A 24,561-nucleotide genomic window follows, 5' to 3' on the forward strand; every position below is an offset into this window, starting at 1 on the left:
TTTACTCTGCATTATTAAAACCTTCTAACTGCAGCTGTCTCTTATTAATGCCCAGGTTCTCAGCAAGTCAATGCCTGTGGGGTTGCTTTAGGGTTTCAAAGACATTCTTAGGTATCCAATGACAGAACTCTTAAGACATTTAGAATTACAGCTTAGAAATGTAAAGGATAAAGAGACGAAAAAAGAAAGCGGGGTTGATAGAATGGCAACATAACACCTACCCCAAATAGGGCAATGGATTTTCCAGGAACTGGTAAGGCCTGTACTCCCTCTGCAACAATCCATTTCTAGAATTCCCCCACAGTGAAAGAAAAGCTACCTCTAATCAATCCTTCCACTTGCTCTTTATTAACTACTTCATCTCTTTCCACTGTATACATGCAATAGCCTAGAGAAGAAAGTCCTGCAATTTAGCAGAGGTTTATTGCCACAAAAAGACAAAAGAATTTTTCAGTCCAAAAGATAGTCATTGTGATACACAGTTCTTTATTGCAGATTTCTATTTTTAACTCCAGTTCTAGCTTTACTTTTATTTAAATCCCACAGAGTAAGTGAAAAATGTAGCCCTGTGATTTAAATATGATTTTAAATCATCAGCTTATAGTCCCTTTTCACACACTTTGGAGCTGTCACTTAGGTCCCAAGTATCTCCTTTTCTTCTCCTTTACCAACTTCTACATTAAGTTCTATACTTACACCAAATGCCTAATGTTGGTACAATGAATATTTGCTGGTTTAAACCCCAGCTCTGTCATTGGATGGGGTAACTTAGGTCAAATTAGTTATTCTGTCTGTTTCACAGTCTTCTCATTTGTAAATGGGTGAGAGATGTTAATTCCCTTAAGTGCTGTGAGTATGAATGGGATAAGGCATGTAAAGGACTTCGCACAATACCTGGATGCTGCAAGGCAGCTCTCTCCTATTATGACTGGTGTTTTCCCAGGGATGACATAGACCCCTGTGCCTCCAGATTACCAGGTTATGTAGGAAAAATGCACCCCCAACAATGGCCCCCATGTGTCACAACCCTTTCCTCTCAGGTTGGACACCATTAAATGGTATTTACTCTCCTGTCTAGGTGAATGAAATATTCAGAAAATTAAATTTCTGATCACAAAACAGTTGGATGGGACTTGTATTTTTCTGTTTGCCAACACTGTTTAGGATGGTTTTCATATTTTTTGCAGGCTTTCTGTGTACCATGTGGTCAGGGCACCTCAGCTCTGATGATAGCTAGGAAAATAGGGGTTAATGTAGGGTAGTGGAGGGAGAAGATTGTTGGAGAGAAAAGCACTACAGGGTCCATTACAACTAGTCTTATCAGTTGTATCTCACCACTCTCACCCCAAAGTTCCAGGAGCAGCACAGCAGAGCACAGGGCATCTCACAGTGAAGGTCACTGTCCCTTTATTTGCCCATTGACCTGTGGACCTCTGAGCAGCCACCAACAAGGGAGACCGTGGGGCTGGTGACCTCACCATCTTCACACTGAAGGGAACACTCAGATGCTTTGCATTCCTGCTCAGTTTTGCTTTGCCCTTTATTCACCCTATTGCCTTTCTCCTTTTTCTCCATGCTTTGGTATTGGGGTGAAAAATGTAGGTGTGATCCTAAACCGTATAATGGACCTAATTTTAAAGACTTAATGTCTAAGGTCTCCTACAAAGCCCGCAAACTCACACATGTACCCCTTGAACCTAAAATAAAGGTCAGAAGAAAGAAAAAAAGAACAGTATATCAAATTGTTAAGAGAAGTAAGTGATACAATTAAAAAAAAAGCCCACAGCAAGGTTTGACTGGTCCCAATATGACTAGCAATGAGCTGTGCTTTGATCCGGACAAGAAATGGGAGAGAGAGAAGGGGGAAGAATCATGATGGAAATGAAGGCTGGGATGGGGGTAGGGATGGAAATTGTCACCTCAAAGTCTCTCCTTTGAGCAACACACAGTCTACAGAAGGCCCATCACCTAGAAGGAATGACACACCAAATTGGGAGTATCCACTAACACTTTAGCAAGGCTGATTGCTTTACAGCCTGGGACACAGGCCAGCGGAATGCTAGTGGAAAAACGATCGACAATCTGAAACAGCTGGGAGTCTGCTTTTTAGAACTGATGACCTCTAAGGTCGATTTAAGACAAAAAGTGTTTCTTCCCTAGTGTGAAGGTAAATTAATTAGGTCAGATCATGTAAAAATAACAGGCAAATAAGTCCCACTATTGGGACTCAACAGTTCTGGCAACTTCTTTTAAAAAAGAAAAGGACATAGGCCGGGCATGGTGGCTCACGCCTGTAATCCCAGCACTTTGGGAGGCCGAGGTGGGCAAATCACGAGGTCAGGAGATCGAGACCATCCTGGCGAACACGGTGAAACCCCGTCTCTACCGAAAATAAAAAAAAATTAGCCGGGCGAGGTGGCGGGCACCTGTAGTCCCAGCTACTTGGGAGGCTGAGGCAGGAGAATGGCATGAACCTGGGAGGTGGAGTTTGCAGTGAGCCGAGATCGCACCACTGCACTCCAGCCTGGGCGACAGAGCGAGATTCCATCTCAGAAAAAAAAAAAGAAAAGAAAGAAAAAAGAAAAGGACATAGTAGGAGGAGGTAAATCTGTATCCCCTAACAGATGAGAGATGCTGGATCTTTTTTGTTTTACTTTTCATAACTCAGCACTCTTCCTGGAACTGGTTTAAATTTTGCCTTGTACATAGCACAGTCATTGTGTTTAGTAAAAAGGTCTCGCCAGAGTACCAGATAATGCAATGGCCCTGCAGCTATTCCCTTGCACCTAATGCATTTACTCTATCATCAGTGGAGGAGAAGGGATTGTAACTGTTGTGCAGAGGAAAGACTGTATAGAGCAGAGGCTAAAAATAAAGTCATATAGTCTGGTTCTGCTACTTACTAGCTGTGTGGGCTTGCAGATGTAACTTCATTTCCTTATGCCTCAGTTTCCTCTTGTGTGAAGTTAGGATGTCACAAACAGTCTCATCTTTCAAGGGACCTAGGTTTTAAAGTCAGCACTTGAAATAGCCTCCACTGCTGTTTCTTTTTTGAGCAAATGAAACAGCTGATTTTCACTTAGGGACTAGATTGTGTGAAAAATTGTATCTTAAATACTGGAAGTCTACAACAACAATCCAAAGCAACAGGAGGCTTTTATGGTCTGAGAGACGCGGAAACTGAGATGCAGGAGAGGGACAGGGCTCACATCTCTCAGCTCATTTTCACTCTGGAGCATTCAGCAGAGTCATATGAAATCCCTAACTAACGATCCCTTCCTCTCTCCCACCTTCACCTTCTCCTTTACCTCTGCCTTCTCCCTTATTTGAATTCCAGCCAATTAAATTCTAGTTTGATGCAGTTCATCTAGAATATACACATCAGAGTTGTTGCAAGAATTAAATGAAATAATACACCTGTGACAGCCCTGAGATATGCCACTTAAAGACCCTTCAAGAGAGACCCTGCTGCAAGGAGCCTAGTGATCTAAGAGCCCTCGGCTACAACACCTTCAGAATCCAATGCAGGGTCCACGCTGAGGTCCTGCTCTTCCCAGGCAGCTCCCAGGCAATGTAAGCACTATGGGGAAGTTAGGGCCAGGCCATTCTTTCCCAGTGCTGGATTCCAGTAACAGACCTTGCGCTCCCTCTTGGCCGGGCCAAGTCTTTTTCAGAATTGCAGTGCAGCCCGAGGCTCTTATCCAATTGCTCCCTCTCTCTCTCCCTCCCTCCCTCCTTCCTTACCTTCCTTCCTGCCTGCCAGCCTGCCTGCCAAGGCTTTATCGGAATTGCGCTGCAGCCTGAGGTTCTCATCCAGCCAACCTACCTTCCTTCCTTCCTTCCTTCCCCTCAAATATATCAGTATGGTTTAAGACTCCTCCCACCTACTTGATAGGAATTTCCTTTTTATTTCTAATTCTGTCTCATCACCTGCTTCCTGGAGAACCTGAACTGACACAGCATGCAAAGTACTGAGCATAGAATGAAGGTTCTGGAAATACTAGCTGTTACTGTTATCATTACTATGATCTGATTAATGACTCAACTAACAGCAGAAACTCTTGGAGGCATCTACCATCATGACAATCAGATCCAAGGGTCTTCAGCAGAATCTCAGCCCTTGCCTATCGGATATCCAGTTCTCTGCCCCTGGGACAACGTTCCAAGCAGAAAATCAATTCTTTTTCCTAATGCTTCACTGTGCAGTGAGAATTTCAAAACCTCTGAATGATTTCGGGAAAAAGCATTGAGAACTTCAGAATCAACTGGAATAGTGGATGTCCACCACCTTTCATCTTAGGAAGAACAAACACCATAGTCCTGAAGAGCCTTCTTAAAACAAGTCTCAGTGACAGCCACATTCATTAAACAAAGCCCTTCTGAGGAAGTTTTGTGTCAAGTCATTATTGTCCACATAATATGTGTATTACTGGATGCATCTGAGCCATTTATTAGTCTTGGAGAGAAAAATGATAGTCAAGGCAGCAAGGGAAAGACAGAAGAGTCTGTGAAAACACTTGTCAGCCTGCAGCCCTAAGCCATGTCCACCAGAGCGCATAAAACACTTTTTAGTGACAGGTCACACAAATGTTGCAGGGAACCCTGTTATGATGACAGCTATAAACTCAATTCTCCTGAGATCTAAGATGCTGGTTCCAATTCAGTGACCACAGACTTGGCAGAGGCGCCATCAACAATATGATAATGGCTTGTGAAAGAGGTTTTATTGATGCTGTGCTTATCACAGCAGAGAAACAGCTGGCAATCAGCAGCAATTAGGTGCTTAATAAAACTGCTTTGGAGACACTGCTGCTGAAAAGACTGCTGAAAAGGCGGCACAAAGAACTCAGCAATCAATCTCAATGAAGTCCATGGCTGTGTTTCTTTTTGAAAGCACTTCTTTCATCAAAATAACTATGTGACTTTGGCTCCATCTAAAGGAAGGGGAATCAACTTTGATCTGCTGACACACATAGAAGGCATTGGTGTGATAACCACCTAAGCAGACCCTGGCACACTCAGAGGTCCAGGGCAAGACCAGGGAAAGGGGAGAAGAGGCCAATCTGAGAGATGGCAGTAGGTCTCTCAATTCACAAAGTTGACCATGACTGAGTTCTGTAATGTAATTTGTATGTTGGTAATGAAAACAACCTGAAAGGGAAGAGTCCATACTCATCACCTTTGGGGAAGGAGAAACTATATTGATTTACTGGAAGAAAACAAATGGGGTTGTAATTACCTGCCTCTAATACAAATTACTCTATCGTGTAAATGTTTTTGCTACTCTATACAAATTATTTTTTGCTACTCTATATACATTATTGTGTATTGTTTTTGCTACTGTAGAATATATATTGACCTAGAATGGACTTGGCAACACTTTTGTTTCCCTTATGCCAAGTCCATTCTAGGTCAATAAATATTCTATAGTAGCAAAAACATTGACTTGAGAATGTGACTGATGTGGGCCTGAGGCACGGGTCTGATCCTTGCCAAGCTACGTGACCACAGGAAGGCTACATCTCTCTCAGAAACTCCGTTTCCTCAATCAGAAAATAGGAATAAGATAACTACCCAACAGCGTTTGTCAGTCAAAATACCATCATGTATGTGAGAGACTGTATTTAGTCTGTTCTCACACTGCTAATAATGACATACCTGAGGCTGGGTAATTTATAAAGAAAAAGAGGTTTAATGGACTCACAGTTCCACATGGCTGGAAAGGCCTCACAATCACGGTGGAAGGTGAAAGCCATGTCTTAAATGGCAGCAGACAAGAGAGAATGAGAGTGAAGCGAAAGAGGAAACCCCTTATAAAATCATCAGATCTCGTGAGACTTATTCACCACCATGAGAACAGTACAGTGGAAACTATCCCATGATTCAATTATCTCCCACTATGTCCCTCCCACAACACATAGGAATTATGGGAGCTACAATTCAAGGTGAGATTTGGCCAAACCATATCAGAGGCCTTAGCATCTTGTCCCAATAGATTACTTAAAATCAATCACAATCTGTCATGTAACATGTGATAGTTATACAACCCAGAGAACAAAACTGCTGCCCTTATGTTTATCATCTGCCTTAAGACTAATAAGAAAGAATTTTTTAAAAATACTTAAAAGCAAGTTAGAAAATCTCACTTTAACATTAAGGAGTTTTGGCAGTATCATAAAGAGGTACTAGATACCGTGACTGGGTAACTTCATTATAATAATAGCTAATATTTCATTAAGTATTTTATTAAGTTCTGAGCATTATTCTAAGTACTTTATATTACTTCATTTAATCCTCAGAATCACTCTATGAGGTAGAAAACATTATTTTTTCACTTTACAGATTAGAAAACTGAGGCACAGAGAAGTCTAGTAATTTGAACAAGGTCATGCAAATCACAAGTTATAAAGGATAGATTCAGATGCAAGCAATCTGATTTCCAGCCCTATATTCTAACTGCCAAAGATGGATATTCTGAGACTGGCAAAACTGTATTTCCTGACCTAGGAGCTGTTTGCCATATAGTATTTTATTCATGTGGCTCTGAATCTGTTATATTTTCTTAAAAAACATTTCTAAGTGATAATATTAGTAGCTAAAATTTTGCCACTTGATGCTTTGACCAAAAATTGGGCACTGGATGTATTTTGCATATCGTGTGTTTTGCAACCATAGGCGCAGAATGAAGCCTCTGTAATGTTGTAATAATATCCGTTACAGTTGTTTATGACAGTGGCTCAGAAGGTAGTAGAAATTATATTTTTGATTTGTGGTAGGAGGTGCTGTTGTTTTCCAGATTCCGTTGGAAAAAAAATGGGGAAATCGTATAAGCAAAGTTGTTATTTTGGCATTCTGAATCCCCCCTTTAGCTGTATTTTTCTCAAAATCTATTTGTTTCTCTCTTCATTATTTGTCTCCTAAATTACCTTTCTCTAATCCTTACTCTTTATCTCTTTCTCCTCTTTATCTCATCCCTTTTCCTGCTTGGCCCCATACCTGTACCCTACTAGTTCCCTTCTCCTTGCCTCCCTCTCCTAATATCAAATTGGAGAGCACTTCTTACTGCTTTTATTTATTGAATATTATGATGCATAATCTTTATTAAAAATGGTTGAATGGATTTAAGAGGCTGAATGAATTGAATATTAGGATATATTGCATAATCTTTATTAAAAATGGTTGAATGGACTTTTGGAGTGAATCATCTTCACTCCAGAAATCATCTCCCCTAGCTGAGTTTTCGCTCAGTTAGGTGTACTTTGGTAGACTTTTATTTTAGTAACTGCATGGTTCTCAGTTAATAAAAGCTTCTGTAACTCATGGAAGTTTAGGACTGGAAGGTAAGAAGAAAATGAGGTATGGATGTATATATTGCCCAAAGTTCTCCCCTTTATCTTCATATGCCTCTTGCTTTTTTTCTCTTGCAGACACCCAACACAGAAAGCACATGTCAGGGGTGTTTCTTGGCCTATAGCTCATATAAAGGTTAATCTTGCTATAGTCAAAGAGATCTACTACAAGGGCATAGGGCATATACTCAGAGAGACCTCACCACTTAAGCAAGAATGTGTCCTCAGAGGCTAAAAGTAGCTAGGAAGATTATCCCCTAAGCCCAGGATCTTTAGGTTTGATCCCCAAAACTAATTCAGTCTTTACAAATTTGTATTTGCATTTAATTTGTGAACATGACCCTAAAATATGATTACCAGACAGAAAAGTATATAAAAAATCCCATGCTCTCTGCTAAAGAGACACTTGCATTTTTTAATTCAATAGCTGTATATGAATCCCTCCTCAGTGTGCAATGTGGTGTGTGCCATCCCCCAACCCCCCAAATAAGTACAGTGTACTCCAGCTCTTCCCTTATCAACATGGTTCAGATCAGATTCTCCAAATTCTATAGGGCCCTGCCTGCCTCTGGACCTTGAGAAGCTAGACTTATCACAAGTAGCTATTATAATAACCCTGGCCGCCGTGTCCCCAACTTCACCTTAGAAGACTTCCTTTCCTCTCTGGGAGAGTCCAGTCAGTACCTTGAACAGTTCCATGGCTTCTGATGGGGAGTATCATATACCTGTTGGTTTGTTCTGTAAGTAGGCTGGGATCCCTCATTCTTGATTTCTTTCTCTGGTCCTGCTAACACTATTTCTTCTTCCTCCTCATCACTCTCTTCACAATAGGAATCAAATGCATCAGCATAGTATTCTTCAGCCACAAGTGGGTCTTCTGGGATCTCTGAAATAATGAACAAACCACAGTCAGATACTACCAGTTATTAAAATTATCATGAGGTAAGAATACCCTATCTTTTCACAGGGATGTATATTTTGCTTGCACTAACAAAGCTTCCATGGAATGTAGAGCTGACTCTCAGCTTCCTGAAAGTATTTGGTTGAATGTAATAAACACTCAGCAACATAAAACCAGTGGAGAAAAGGAGGAACATTTCCATTAGCAACTACCTTTTGAAGGTAAGAAAAAAATCATGAAACAAGAATAAATAATACGCTTTAACATCTTGACATTTAGAGGCATGAATCCTTATTAAAAATGAGGAAATTTAGGAGCAAACGTCGGACAAGATGTCCTGGCTGAAGGGTCCTGTTACACAACACACATAAAGTTTTTAGCGTAGGTAGTTGGAGCAAAACTACTGCAGCATTTTTCCTAGATATTTCTTTTTTTTTTTTTTTTTTTAATGTTACTGCTAAGACCAAACAAGATGACTAGGATATACAGCAGCAGCATTCTGGCAAGCTGGGAAAAACACAATTCTTTTCTAACAGGTAATGATGGCTTTTGAGATGGAGTTCACTCTGGTGGGTCCTATTTACTCAACCTTACATTCAGCACTTATTTTAAAAAAGAATACCCACTTAAGCTGATGACAATAAGCATCTACCCAAGTTACTTGATGCAACATTGTTAGTAACTAGAATAAAGTTGGTGTTTCTAACAATCTTCAGTGAAGAAAGGCCATGACTGGATCACAATAAAGCATAACAATATAAACTCTTATTTACTAATGGGGGCCTAGAAATAAAGAACTACCCAAAGAACTACCCTTGGGTCGGGGGAGGAGAAAATTATAATACTCAACTGCAGCAAAACAGTAGGCACTTTAGACTTTGCACCATACTCAGACTTAAAAATAAAATTTGTATTCTAAATTATAACACATTATTTTTCAATCTATTGTTGCTATTTCCTGTCTAGTGGGAAAAATATGAAATTTGGGGTCAGAAAATCAAGGCTGGAATCTAGCTCTTCCCCCTTTTAGATGAAAATTTGTGCAAGAGACTTAAACTCACAGAGCTCCAATTTCTGTGATAAAATTGACATAAGTGTAATCTAGTAGAGTGGCTACTGAGATTTAGTAATAGAATTCTCATGAAAGCATCGGTATTCAGGGAAGTTTCATACAAATGCTCACTCAATTTCCATGTCTGTAAAAACGGGCTTTTCATTAAATGAGTTCAGAATCCTTTCAAAGTAAAATACTTAATGGATTTAGAATTCCCTGGAAATAGAAGATGTTAAAATGTGTTTGTTATCTATGGTTTTGCACTAAAACATAAAAGGCTGCTGTACAGTAAAATAAAAATTAGTCAGCTCAAAAGACAAAAATTACATATATTCAAAACTGCCTTTGCCAGTTCCTTAGAAAGCAGTGTACTAGGGATCTCATACCTTCTCTCAGCAATTTCAACACAGCGTATTTTTTTTTTTTTTCAGATCAGTTCAGATCACTGATTTTCAGCTGAGCATCAGATGAGATAGAATACTGTTATGGAGAAGCCATAGTTTTAATTTTTTATTTATATTGAAATAATATATATTATTTTATTAAATATGGCTTCTAGTCATTATATCAGGAAGACACCTGCACGTGTCTGTATGTACACACATATATATAACATACCTATACACGTATGTAGATGCATATAGAACGTCAATACTTTTTGCGTACAAGTGGTTTTTGGTTACATGGGTGACTTTTGCAGTGGTAAGGTCTGAGATTTTAGTGACCCTCACCCGAGTAGTATACACTGTACCCAATATGCAGTTTTTTATCCCTTACCTCCCTCCCACCCTCCTTCTCTCTGAGTCTCCAAAGTCCATTATACCACTCTGCATGCCTCTGTGGACCCATAGCTTAGCTCCCACTTATAAGTGAGAACATACGGTATTCAGTTTTCCATTCCTGAGTTACTTCACTTAGAATAATGGCCTCCAGCTCCATCCAAGTTGCTGCAAAAGACAGTATTTCATTCTTTTTTTAATGGCTGAGTAGTATTCCATGGTGTACATATGCCACATTTTCTTTATTCACTTGTCAGTGACGGGCAGTTATGTTGGTTCCATATCCTTGCAATTGTGAATTGTGTTGTGATAAACATAAACGCGCAGGTATCTTTTTGCTATAATGACTAGAAGTCATGTTTAATAACAATCTTCATTTTACTTACACTGAGAATGACAAGACGATCATAGCATGAGAAGTGTATGAAAACTAAAATCCCTTGAGAGATCTCCTGTTCTGCCATCAAGTAGGGGCATATGCTTGCTGAGTGGAATGAAAGACAGAACCATATGATGTCTACCTTCTCTTGCCCACCCTCAACTCTCTCTGAATCTCTGTGTCTTTCTCTGAGCTGTCCATTCTCTCTTTCCCCACTCTCTTCTACTTCCTCTCTCTCTCCTTGAGTCTCTTTGTCCCTTTGACAGTTATTCATTCTCTCACTCATTCATATTTTTCCCTTTTGCTCTCCCATTTTTCCTTTATCTTCATTCCTCCTTGTCCACTCCCTTGGCTTTCAAACTATGACACAGTAAGAAATATCATTTACATTGGTTGCCCAGTGCACAGAAATGTGCTTATATATGTATGTATGTAAATATCTTTATAGTTGAAACAAAAGTTTCATATATCAAGACCTACTTACCCAAACTACATATGATACACTCTGGTGTTTTTCATTCTGTTCAATCATTTTTTTATGCTGGTTGCAACTCACTAAACTGACCTCTCAACCTGCAGCTTGAAAAACACCCCAACCTAGCTAGAGAGACCAACATTCAGAAACACTCCTTTAGAATGCTGGCTTTGGCATAAAAACAAAATCTGCATTTAAATCAAGCCTCTAGCAATAGCTCTGTAACACTGTTATTTAAGCTTTCTGCACTTCAGTTTTCTCATCTATAAAATAAAGATGATAATATTGGTCCCATGGAATTGTTGGAAACATTCCATAGTACAATGGATGCAAAGTATGTATCAAACAAATGTTAGTTACTATTGGAAATAGTAAGGCAAACACTCAGTAGTTTGCCTGTAATATTCAACACCAGGAAGAAGTAACAGTCATGCATCACTTAACAATGAGGATATGTTCTGAGGAATACGTCATTCGGTGATTTCATCATTGCATGAACATCAAAGACTGCACTGATTACAAACCCAGACAGTATAACCTACTCCACATCCATGTTTATGTGGTATGGCCTATTGCTCTTAGGCTACAGCCCTGGACAGCAGGTTACTACACCGAATACTGTAGACAACTGTAACACAGTGGTAAGTATTTGTGTATCTTAACATTAAAAATGTACAGTAAAAATGTAAAAGATTTTTTAAATGGCACATCTGTACAGGGCAGTTGTCATGAATGGGCTTGCGGGACCGGAAGTTGCCCTGGGTGAGTCAGTGAGTGAGTGCTGAGTGCATGTGAAGGCCTAGAACATTACTGTACACTACTACAGACTTTATAAACACTGGACACTTAGGCTACACGACATTTATAAAAAACATTTTCCTTTCTTCAATAATAAATTAAACAGCTTACTCTAAGTTTTTTAAACTTCTTGACTTTATCGTAATAACACTTAGCTTAAAACACAAACACATTGAACAGCTGTACGAAAACATTTTCTTTTTTTTTACTTCTCTCCTAACTAGGATATAGTCAATAAGCATTTTTTCTTTCTTTTCCTTTTTCAACTATTTTGTTGAAAATGAAGACACAAACACACACATTAGCCTACTGCTACACAGCGTCAGGATCACTGATACCACTGTCTTCCACCTCCACATCTTGTCCCACTAGAAGGTCTCTAGGGGCAGTAACACACATGGAGCCTCCATCTACTGTGATAATAGTGCCTTCTTCTGAAATACCTCCTAAAGGACCTGCCCAAGGCAGTTTTACAGTTAATTTTTTTTTAATAAGTAGAAGGAGTACACTTTAAAATTATGATAAAAAGTATAGCAGGCCAGGCATGGTGGCTCACTCCTATAATCCCAGCACTTTGGCTGGCCGAGGAGGGCAGATCACCAGAGGTCAGGAGTTCAAGAACAGCCTGGGCAACATGGAGAAACCCAATCTTTACCAAAAATACAAAAAATTAGCTGGGTGTGGTGGTGCACACTTGTGGTCCTGGCTAACTGGGAGGCTGAAGTGGGAGGATTACTTGAGCCTGGAAAGTGGAGGTTGCAGTGAGCCGAGATCGTGCCACTGCACTCCAGACTGGGTGACAGAGTGAGAACACACCTCGAAAAAAAAAAAAAAGTATAGTAAATACATAAAGTAGTAACAGTCATTTGTTATCACTATACTGTACATAATTATATGCATGACACTTTTATATGACTGGCAGTGTAGTAGGTTTATTTACCCTGCATCTCCACAAATATGTGAGTGGCTACATTGTTCTGCAATGTTATGATGGCTATGATAGCACTAGGTCTTGGGAATTTTTCAGCTTCATTAATGGGACCACCACTGTACATGCAGTCTGTCATTGACTAAAAGATTGTTATGCAGTGTATGACTGTATTAGGCAATTGCAAATATATACCCAAGTTTAAAATATTTATTTTAAATAGAAAAACTTCTCAAAATTCATACTGAACCCAACTGAAATGGGCAATATGGAATCTAGACTCTCTCTGGTTTCCTTTCTGCTGGACTCCACAGGAATCCTTAGGCAATTCACCACACTGTTCACCTCCCACTGTCCTTCCTGTCCACTGGTTCCGTCTAGGTTTCCTTCAAGCAGCTCAGGAGAAACCTCTGCAAGGGGGTTTGACAAATATGTTCTGTAAAGGGCTACATAGTAAAAAGTTTTAGGCTTTACAGATTACATGGTCTCTGTCACACAACTACCCAACTCTGCCTTTGTAGTGTGAAAACAGACAATACATAAATGAATTAGTGTGGCTATGTCCCAATAAAACTTTATTTACAAACATAGGCAGCAAACCAAGTCATATCTCTACAACACAGACAAATTTTTCTTTTGTTAAAATACTAAGTTCCTCTTCCCAAAATGTAGCTCACTATGTACAGACAGCCTTAGTCCCTTTCCCTCTCCTACCTAGGATTTCCTCCTAGAAGGGGAGGAGGGAAAGAAGTGGCCAGGGAAAAGTGCCATTCTGCCACCTAAGTTGTGAAACAAACTGGGATGAATCTGTCTCTAGTATTTCTTAAGCAAGCTCCACTAACTTGGTGCTGCCCATGAAAGGACTCATTTTCATTTTCAAAGGGAAAAGCCAAAAGAAATGTAAGTCTGTTCAAACTGTGTTTGTCAAGCCTCATGTTTTTCATACATAGACCGAATTTGAAACCTTATTAGGCTAAGGTTCCTTTCTCCTGTCACTAAGGGGAAAAGAGTCTGATAAATAGCTTTAATTTCCTTGTACCCTGAAGTCAGCCTCATAATGGGTATACTGGAGTGGCATTCCAGACCTTCTGTATGCCGGGTAAGCAGTAACAGAACGTGTTTATGAAGGAATCCAATAATGGCTGCACGAGTTTGGACACAGATGTTTCAAATCCATGCTGGAAAAACGAAGACATCACCCTGTTCCAGGAAAATGATGGCCTTTATCAGATCCTTCAATTAAGACCCAAATAAATGCCTTTCTCTAAGACTTGTGTGAGCATCAGGATCACCTGCGGGCTTGTTAAAATGGATCTCTGGGTCCCACCCCAAGACTTGCTGATTCAGTAGGTCTGATGTGGTACCTGAGAATCTGCATTACTCCCAAGTTCCCAGGTGATGCTGACGCTGCTGGTCTGGAGGCTGCACTCTCAGAATCACTGCTCTAGAATGTGACTAGTTCAAATAAGAGTATACACTATAATAAAATATAAAATATTTTATACTATCTCTACATACTTCAACCTTTGTAAGTTAAAGACGAAATGTAAACAAAAGAAAAACTTTACCTTAAAAGAGCTCAAGTTGCTGTGCTATTAGTTGTCTAAATTACTTACAATCTCCATGGAGGTATAAGTAATTGAACTATTCCCATTTTGTGGATAGAAAAGAACAAAGCTAAGGGTGGGCAGCCCAAAGTTATAATCTTTATATTTGTGTGCATTTTACAGTTTAAAAAGCACATTGATATACATTTGATACCACAAAAATTTGACACCGTTTGATAGCACAAAGATGCCACTTGGTCTTTGCAACAACTCTTCAATGTAGACTAGGATGACATTTTTCTGCCTACTTTTCAGACAGGAAAAGTAAGGTTCACACAAGCTGATGACCAACCGAAGGTCACACTGCTGAATCTGAATCCCCTTTCTTCCACTGAATAAGTCTATTTATGGTTAGTTAGGAATTTTCATCTTTGCTAGTAAAACCATTTCATAAAGGTCACAATGATCTTTCTTGTAGCTCTGAAAGATATTAGACAACAAGGGATAGACTTTTGACTTACGAGATAGAAAAAGTGAAGCTTAGTCATCCTGGTAAATTGTTTTAAGGGAGCTGGGAGAATCAGATTCAGCCTGAGCCTAGTTCTCACTACCATCTATCTCAGATGTGCCAAACTTGAGTGTGCCTCAGAATCAGTTGGAAGGCTTATTAAAACAAATTCCTGCTCCCACACCCAGTGTTTCTATTCAGTAGGTCCGGAATGGGGCCTGAGAATCTGCATTTCTAACTATGCTACTCATCTGGAAATACACTTTGAGAACTATTGCTCTATCTTATAGAACCTTCGAGGAGAAAATGACATCCAGATGCAACTGTTAAATGACAAACTCCTTGTCACATCATCTACTGCATTAGCTCTTTAAACTTCTAAAATGATCCAGATACACATTAACAATTTTTTTTTTAAAAAGAGTGTCTTCATAAAACAGGAACTTTGCCTGAAGAGAAAACTGAGTTTCCTCTAAAGGAACTTAATGCCTTTTAGACATTTAGAAGATCTCAGCCTGTGGGCCCACAACCATCCCAAATGGTTTTAACCATTAGAATGCCTTGAGCAAATCCATGTGACAGGCTTGTCAGAATGGTACTTAAAGGGTGGTCCCCGGAATAGCAAAAAGAACATCACCTGGGCTCTTATTAGAAATGGAAATTTCCAAATTTGCCTATATCTCCAACCTACTGAATCAGAAACTGGGATGAAGGTCCAGCAATGTGTGTTTTGACAAGTTCTCCAGGTGATCCTGATGCACCCTTAAGTTTGAGAACCACTAATTCAGCACAATGACTGGCACTTTATGTCTGCTGAAATAAAAATCCCTTCTAATATTCCAGGTAGATGGTAAGCTCCAGGAGGGCAGAGGCCATGCCCATCCTGCTCACCATGGTATCCCCAACAGATGATTCAAAGCAGACACCCAAAACTTCTTGCTGAATAAATGAGTACATAAATCTCTAAGCAATAAGGACTTTCAAATTGCCACATAGTATCATATACAAATAATTTACTAATCTTTTGGGAGAGTAGGATGGAGAGGGGAAGCTGAGGAGAGGAAGGAGATACAAATGTTTTTCTTAAGACCCCCACCCCTTTCCTCTTTTTCACATACTTTGAACTTATATCTCAGATGTAGTCATACCTTTGAACTGCAAAAAATGTCTTCAGCATACTAAAACTTCCAGCTACATCCCACAGGCCCACTCAGTCAAGTCCCGGAACTCAGTCAAGATGACCCAGAATGTGACAGCTCACGCTGTTAGGCTGGGGCTTTCTCCAGGTGCCCTAGAGTCTGCCCCAGACACCCTGCCTCTCTCTGCATATCTAATCATAGTTCCGCATTAATGTTTGCGGAGCTGGCTGTCATGGGGCAGACAGAGGGTGGGTGGTGGGAGCCCTCTGCAGAAGGCAGCTACCAAAAGATGTCCATCTCTATTTTTCCTTTCTTTTCTAGTTTTCTGAAGAGGGTAATGGCTTTATTACATCAAGCCAGAAAATACTGAACAAAGGCTATTATAAGGCTGTAAGAAGAACAAACTGATTTATTCTTACATCTCAATGTGACCTCTACGAAGACCATGCTCATTCATTACAAATTGGGAGTGGCAGTGCTTAGAATGATTACAGTTATTATTTATATTGACATGGTAGCTATCAAAGCATTTCTTATTTTCCCAAAAATGACTTTCGTGGGTGTGAAAAACTGCTCAAATTCATTTTTTAATAAAAACATTAAAAATAAAACTATTATTTCCTCATATGTATAGGAAACCTATGATTAATATGCTACTACAATGTCCCTAAAACCAAAAGTTTTTTTTTTTTTACTTTTTACATAAGGTAAAAGTCAATACTTTGAGAAGACACACAGACATAGGCATTGTGCTGAGCTGCCTTGATTTCCCCCAGAAGCTCCATTTTGTATAAGATAAGCACAATTTAGATGAAACAAAACAAAAAGAAATTGAAGTCAAAGTTAACTGGTGACATCTGCTGCTTCTGAGAAAAACTGCCTTCCACCAGAAGTGATGATACAAACTCGGGGCTAGGAGGACCAGCTGTAGGGTCAGATGGCAATCAAATTCTGCCTCCGTTGCTTATTGGCTATGTGACCTCAGGTAGGCTACTTCACTTATCTGGGTCACAGTGTTCTTATTTGTAAGTGGGTGTAGTGGCTACTATCGATGTCCCACCCAAATTCCCTTACCAGACACACTCCAGAGTATAATTGGCACACCCTCGTCTGCTAGCTGCTGTGCGTGTTGGCTGCTGTATTAAGTCAGCTAGAGCTGCCATGAGACGATACCACAAATTGGGTGATTTAAACAATAGAAACTTATTTCCCAGAGTTCTGGAGGTTGGAGATTAAGGGACCAGCAGGGTTGGATTCCTCTGAGGCCCTTCTCCTTGGCTTCCCTCTTGCTGATTCTTCACAAGGTCATCCTCTGTGCATTCATACCCTGGTGTCCCTGTGTCCTAATCTCCTCTTTTTTTTTTTTTTTTTTTTTTTTTGGTATACCTTAAGTTCTGGGATACATCTGCAGAACATGCAGGTTTGTTACATGCATATACACGTGCCATGGTGGTTTGCTGCACCCATCAACCCATCATCTACATTAGGTATTTCTCCTAATGCTATCCCTCCCCTACCCCCACCCCCGACAGGTCCTGGCGTATGATGTTCCCCTCCCTGTGTCTATGTGTTCTCATTGTTCAACTCCCACTTATGAGTGAGAACGTGTGGTTTTTGGTTTTCTGTTCTTGTGTTAGTTGGCTGAGAATGATGGTTTCTAGCTTCATCCATTTCCCTGCAAAGGACATGAACTCATCCTTCTTTATGGCTGTATAGTATTCCATGATGTATATGTGCCACATTTTCTTTATCCAGTCTATCATTTTGGGGCATTTGGCTTGTTTCCAAGTCTTTGCTATTGTGAACAGTGCTGCAATAAACATACGTGTGCATGTGTCTTTATAGTAGAATGATTTATAATCCTTTGGGTACATACCCAGTAATGGGATTGCTGGGTCAAATGGTATTTCTGGTTCTAGATCCTTGAGGAATCACCACACTGTCTTCCACAATGGTTGGACTAATTTACACTTCCAACAACAGTGTAAAAGCATTCCTATTTCTCCACATCCTCTCCAGCAACTCTATCAAAAAGTGGGCGAAAGATAAGAACAGACACTTCTCAAAAGAAGACATTTACATGACCAACAAATATGAAAAAAAGTTCATCATCACTGATCACTAGAGAAATGCAAATCAAAACCACAATGAGATATCGTCTCACGCCAGTTAGAATGGCGATCATTGAAAAACCTAACCTTCTATTCTTATGAGGACACAGTCAGATTGGCTTAGAGCCTACCCTATCAGCCTCATTTTAATTTAATCACCTCTTTAAAAGTCATGTCTTCAAATACAGTCACATTCTGAAGTACTGGGGGATAGGGCTTCAACATATGGTTTTTAGGGGGGACTCAGTTAAGCCTATAACAGTTGCAGACAGCACACAGATATTCTATTCTCCACAGAATTGTTCTTGGATCAAAGAAGCCCTCCTTACTGAAAAGATGATGCCATATCTCTGTCCCAGGGGCAGTCCTGGCCAATGACTGAGTGACTTAAGCATGCCCCAGAGCTCCCTGTGCCAGCAGATTGAGGCTAGTCTCCAGCTGACACCACATCCTTGCTCAGCTCCCTCTATCTGGACACAGCCCCCAACGCCACACCAAACCCCATACACACGCCAACATTCTTAGAGCTCTCCACAATAAGATACATGCACCAGATACCCATATCAGGCTGTGCTGCTAGGGAACCTAACTAAAGACTTGGACATTATAATAAAAATATCTTGACTCATGGTTACAAAACAAAATATAAAAGATAAGTGACACTATACAGTAAGATAAACATCCCTTAAAGGAAAATAGATCAGGTGCCAGCAAAGTCACATTCTTTAATATTATAACTTTCATCCTCAGACCTTCCAGAAAATAATGGAGTCCACATCTGTGGCACTGCTAAAGTGAGTCCTTTGTCAGATATCAATTATATCTCAGATGACTACATTTTTTTTCTCTCTGGAGGTCTAGTCTCCTGGCCCTCTTCAACGTCTTCTTAAAATGCTTCATCTTACATAGTGTCCAGAACATGGTAGGTGCTCCATAAAATGGCAGTTATTAATTTAGTAGGTAGAAAGATTCATTTTTATCATTGTTGTGAGAATTTTTTTTAAGAAATTCTATTTAGAAAAATACGTGACAAAAGTGCAGGGAAAGAAAATGACATGATCCCTTCTGCCAGGAACAAGAGGGGGGCTCTGGCCCTGTTCCAGAAAGGTGGAGAGAAAGAGAGTGGGAGGGGCCAGAGTGAGATGGTGGCCGATCATGTGCTCTGTAAGACTCCAAATTCACCCGAAACTTAGGATAGCTATACTATCTAGGTTTGTGGGAGTACACTCTATGATGTCTGCCCAATGACAAAATTGCCTAAGGACACATTTCTTAGAACACATCCCCATTTTTAAGTGATGTGTGACTGTATACATAAAGGGCCAACAGCAGAGCTAGAGGAAAACACTTCCCAGGCAGAGGTCACTTGTCCTTCAGGACGACAGCAGAACTCTCCCAGCGAGATAAAAACCACTCCAAAAACCCCAGCTTTCCATTCTCCCAGGAGCTAATAAGGATACCCAGTCTCTCCCTCACCCATGCCCTCCTCAGCACTATTAAAGAAAAAAAAACGGACTCTTTTGATACTTTGCTGTTTGGGAAAAGGCATTTTGTCCACCTCAAAACTTCAACATATATTGTATTTTATTTTTTCCTTTTCAATTTTTAAAAGCAATCTCTGTCCCCACTGTGAACCATGAAATGGTTATGCAGTGAGTCATCGCTGGGCCTCGAACACTGTTTTCACGGTGTCCTAGTTCCCGGTGGCAGCGGTTAAGATTGCTCAGTGGAGCTCAGAAGTCATAGAGAAGGAAGCGCACACTCTGAGACCCGCAATTGTTCCTTTCCCTGGTGAGTCATCCCCTTTTATGATACCATGGGCCCCTGCTGGAGGTCCCAGAGAAGCCGTTACTCCACATGCCAAATGGTTGCTGCATCTCTATTTCATTACAAAGAGCTCCCTCTGTGCCCAAGGGAAGCAACGGTAATTTTCGATCACAATAACATTTAGTGGGACTGGAGGCGTGCAGCAGCATATTTGCTAAGAAATGTTTTGGACCAATGTTCAAGCCAGGGAAGAATATGGACAGCCCCCAGTGAAATAAACACACTCATATTCTGAGGGAAAAATGAACACTCCAGGTATCTTTCAACACTCAGCTCTACAATCATCTCCAGTCTTCCACTGGCATCATGTCTTACGCAGGCTGCTGCAAGCCTTGCCTAATGCACTCACTGTGTGACTCTCCCCTTTCAATGATGCCCTCACTGCCAATAAAATTGAGTATAAAATCTTAAGTTTGGCAGGCAAGACCTTTTATCATTTGCAACCCACATTCCCAGATCTGCCTCTTCTTACCAATGAATACGGTAGCTCTCATTTAAAGGTATGTACCAAAAGACTCTGATTGGGCAGTCCTGGTCTGGGTCTAGGAAGCTTTATTTTTCTGATGCTTTCCAGACAGTTCTCATATATATCTTCAGAATCCTGGCTTTCATCACCTGAACTCTGTATTTTCCCTGAATTCACTCTTTGCTTTCCCACTTCATCTGAAAGTACCACTTCTTTTAGAATTGACCTAACACAGTAGACACTAGCCACTTGTGGCTATTTGAATTAAAATTATTAAAATTAAACAAAATGCTAAATTCCATTGCACTAGCTACTTTTCAAGTGCTTAACAGTCACCTGTGACAAAAATTATAGCATATTTCCAACACTGCAGAAAATCCTACTGGATAGCACTGTTCTAGGCTGTCATCTCTCTAAACAGAGGGCCACAGCCTCCACTTTCAGTTTGACCAGATTTCTTTGAAGCTCTGGGATGTGAGTCACTTTACCTCTCTGATCCTCAATTCCTCTCCTGGCCAGCACACCATCTACCATCACTAATCCCCATCTCTGCAAAGAGAAGGCGGAATCTCCTGGCCCTTGAAAGCGCTCCAGCTCTCACGGTAATGGATGTAGCCGGGGAGAGGTAGTGCCCCATCGCACCCCAGTCCTAAGCCTCTTCATGTAACTGAGTGCCATATCAAAGGATGTATCCAATCAAACCTTCTCATCTGTAAGATGCCCTTTTCTGCCTTCTTTTACACCATATCTACATGTACAGTTTGAATAAATGCCCAAACCCAGCCTTCTGAGCCTTGCCCAGAGAAAGGCAAGCTCGCGGACCTCCCACATCCCCATGGTAGACAATATCTTTCACAGCACAGCAGGGATCAGGTCAACTTTGAGAATAATATCACTAACTGCAAGTGGAACTGAACCTCAAACACAAAAGATATGTTTATATTCTTAGGATGGGGGTGCACATCAGTTGCTTGGTTTGCCATGATGCTTTCTTTCCTCACATAATAAGCTACAGGGTTAGTACCTTGACTTTTCTAAAATAAACATTCAAAACCAGGGCTAAATTTAACTACATTGATTAGCTTAGCCTACAGCATCACACATGAGGTTGTGAAAAGAAATAATTTTCATAGACAAAATGCATATTCATGACCCTTTCCAGAGGGCTAAATTAAGTACAGTACAGTACCGTTTTTTATATATAGGACAGCAGGTTCTGCTGTAAGTGTCTCTCTAAGTGGCACCTCTATATTTCACTGAGTGTACTAGAAGTTCTCCACTCCCTGCTACACACATACACACACACACACACACACACGCACATGCACGTGACAGAAATAAGCTCCATGATCCTTTTGGAAATAGGTCTCCCTCAAGCTCCAGAGTCTGTACTTTTATCCTATATGTCAAGATGATTTTCCCTCAGGAAAAACTGTAATGTCTCCCTGAAACTTGTTTTTCCTGGTTTAGAGAGTAAAAGCCAAAACGACTAGGTAATGTTTGTCTTATCTCCCCCAAATTCAGAGAAATGAATTCAGGCCAGAAAATTCATTCTGTCAAGGAGAAATGTAGAAAGACTTCACAGAGACTCTGAAAAATTTGGTACATAGTGGGATGTGCTGTGTTTGGTGGCAGAAGACACCTTGTTCTATGACTTTAGGCAACTGCTTTAAGTTCCCAGGCCTTAGGTATCTTATGTGTAGAATGGGATGGTGATAACTCACCAATCTTAAAACCAGAGCCTGAACTGAATGATTTCAGGTTACTTTTCTGCATTAAGACTTACAAATTTACAACAAGGAGTAATAAACCAGACCAATATCTTAGTTAGCTTGGGCTTCCGTAACAGAATACCACAGACTAGGTGGCTTAAACAACAGAAATTTATTTCTCACAGTTTTGAAGGCTGGGAAGTCTAAGGTCAAGGTGCTGGCAGATTCAGTGTCTGGTTGAAGGCTCCGTTCTCGTTTTGCAGACTGCTAACCTCTTCTTGTATCCTCACATGGTGGAGCACAGAAACATAGAGACAGGAAGCCAGCTTTCTCATGTCTCTACTTACAAGGGAACTAATCCCATCTTGTGGGCTCTACCCTCATGACCAAATCACCTCCTAAAGGCCTCATCTCCAAATATCATCCCATTGGGGATTAGGGTTTCAATATGATGAATCTGGGGGGACACAAACATGCACTACATTATAACCAGTGTACACATGAATCACCTGGGGAACTTGATGAACTCCGGGTTCAGACTGGCAGGACTGGAGTAGGGCCTGAGATTCTGCATTTCTGACACGCTTCAAGGTGATAGAGATGCTGCTAGTCCACAAACCACACTTAGAGTAGTAAAAGAATAGACCACTGATTTCTGTTCCTGGCCACCAAATATTTGTCAAAAAGTGAGTTTCTAACTAAGACCATCACAGCTGAAGGATTTAAACTACTACCATAGTGGCCTCTCCTTCCTCTCTTTTACTTTTTCTGGCTGTATTTTCTCATTAACAAAGTTTCTGTCATGTACTTTGGAATGCACTTAGCAACTTGTATGATTGTTGGCAGAGAGAATACCTTGTAAGCCAAATGAGAGTTCCTCTTCAATAAAATCCTAACATCATAATTTCTCTTTTCCACTTCTGGTCTCCTGGAAAACATTTGTCTCCCATTGGCAGCACCCTTCTGTTAACTGGCCATCTGGAGGCAGTCAGGAAACTGCTAGAACATGCTTGCTGGCCTAAAGACATTATTAGTTCACCATCGTGAAGAGGCAAATGTAATACAGCAAGATGGGGTGTGTATGTGTACGTGTGTGTGTGGGTGGGTGTGTGTGTGGGTGGGTGTGTGTGTGTGTGGAGAGGGGTGGCATGGGGGATTTAAGGAATTGGTTCACATTCACACAATTATGGGGGCTGGCAAGTCCAAAATCTGCAAGGTAGGCTATGAGGGTAGGGCAATAGGCTGGACACTGAGAAAAGAGTTAATGTTGCAATCTTAAGTCCAAAGGAAGCCTGGAGGCAGAATTCCTTCTTCTTTGGGGAAGATCAGTCTTCTTCTCTTAAAGCTTTCAACTGATTGGATGAGGCCCACTCACATTACGACATTATGAAAACTGATCTGCTTTACTCAAAGTCTACTGACGTAAATGTTAATTGCATCTTAAAAACACCTTCACAGCAACATCTAGATTGGTGTTTTATGAAACTACCATGGCCTAGCCAAATAGACATATAAAATTAACTATCACAGGATCTAACAGGAGAATTATTTCTCAACTTGAATTCCGACAAGAATAAAGTTGCCAAAGAGAACTCTGATCTTCCACACAGGCTGCAAAAGTCCCAAATAGTAGAATTCCAGGCCTCTTCTAGTACTGAAAAACATCTTGACATTTACAAGTTGACTTTTTGGCAAGGGTAATTAACAGTTTCTTAACAAAGACGACCGAATAGGAACAGTTCCAGTCTACAGCTCCCAGCATGGGTGACACAGAAGATGAGTGATTTCTGCATTTCCAGCTGAGCTTTGAAGAGAGCAGTGGTTCTCCAAGAATGGAGTTTGAGATCTGAGAACGGACAGACTGCCTCCTCAAGTGGGTCCCTGATCCCTGTGTAGACTAACTTGGAGACACCTCCCAGTAGGGACCAACTGACACTTCATAGAGCCGGGTGCCCCTCTGAGACCAAGCTTCCAGAGGAAGGATGAGGCAGCAGTATTTACTGTTCTGCACCCTCTACTGGTGACACCCAGGGAAACAGGGGCTGGAGTGGACCTACAGCAAACTTCAATAGACCAGCAACTGAAGGACCTGACTTAACAGGAAACTAACAAACAGAAAGGAATAGATCAACAACAACAAAAAGGACATCCACACCGAAACCCCATATCCTCGCCAGCAATGGAACAAAGCCAGAGGGAGAACGAATTTGACGAGTTGACAGAAGTAGGCTTCGGAAGATCGGTAATAACAAACTTCTCCAAGCAAAAGGAGGGGGATGTTCGAACCCATCACAAGGAAGCTAAAAACCTTCAAAAAATATTAGAAGAATGGATAATTAGAATAAACAGCATAGAGAAGACCTTAAATGACCTGATGGAGATGAAAACCATGGCACGAGAACTATGTGACGGATGCACAGGCCAATTTGACCAAGTGGAAGAAAGGGTATCAGTGATTGAAGATTAAATGAATGAAATGAAGTGAGAAGAGAAGTTTAGAGAAAAAAGAGTAAAAAGAAACGAACAAAGCCTCCAAGAAATATGGGACTATGTGAAAAGACCAGATCTATGTTTGATTGGTGTACGTG

General features: G+C 40.6%; 1 protein-coding gene across 5 annotated transcripts in view; it reads right to left on the bottom strand.

The window, feature by feature from the left end:
* NEK11 (NIMA related kinase 11) overlaps positions 1-24,561 on the bottom strand; it is a 302,909-nt gene that overhangs the window by 106,510 nt on the left and 171,838 nt on the right. For all 5 annotated transcript variants that reach the window (XM_038002888.2, XM_008009148.3, XM_038002887.2 and 2 more), the window contains one exon: positions 8,075-8,235. In XM_038002888.2, the coding sequence (XP_037858816.2) occupies positions 8,075-8,235 (161 nt within the window). The remainder of the gene's footprint in view (positions 1-8,074; positions 8,236-24,561) is intronic.

Source organism: Chlorocebus sabaeus, chromosome 15, assembly GCF_047675955.1.
Source record: "Chlorocebus sabaeus isolate Y175 chromosome 15, mChlSab1.0.hap1, whole genome shotgun sequence".
NCBI lineage: Eukaryota > Metazoa > Chordata > Mammalia > Primates > Cercopithecidae > Chlorocebus > Chlorocebus sabaeus.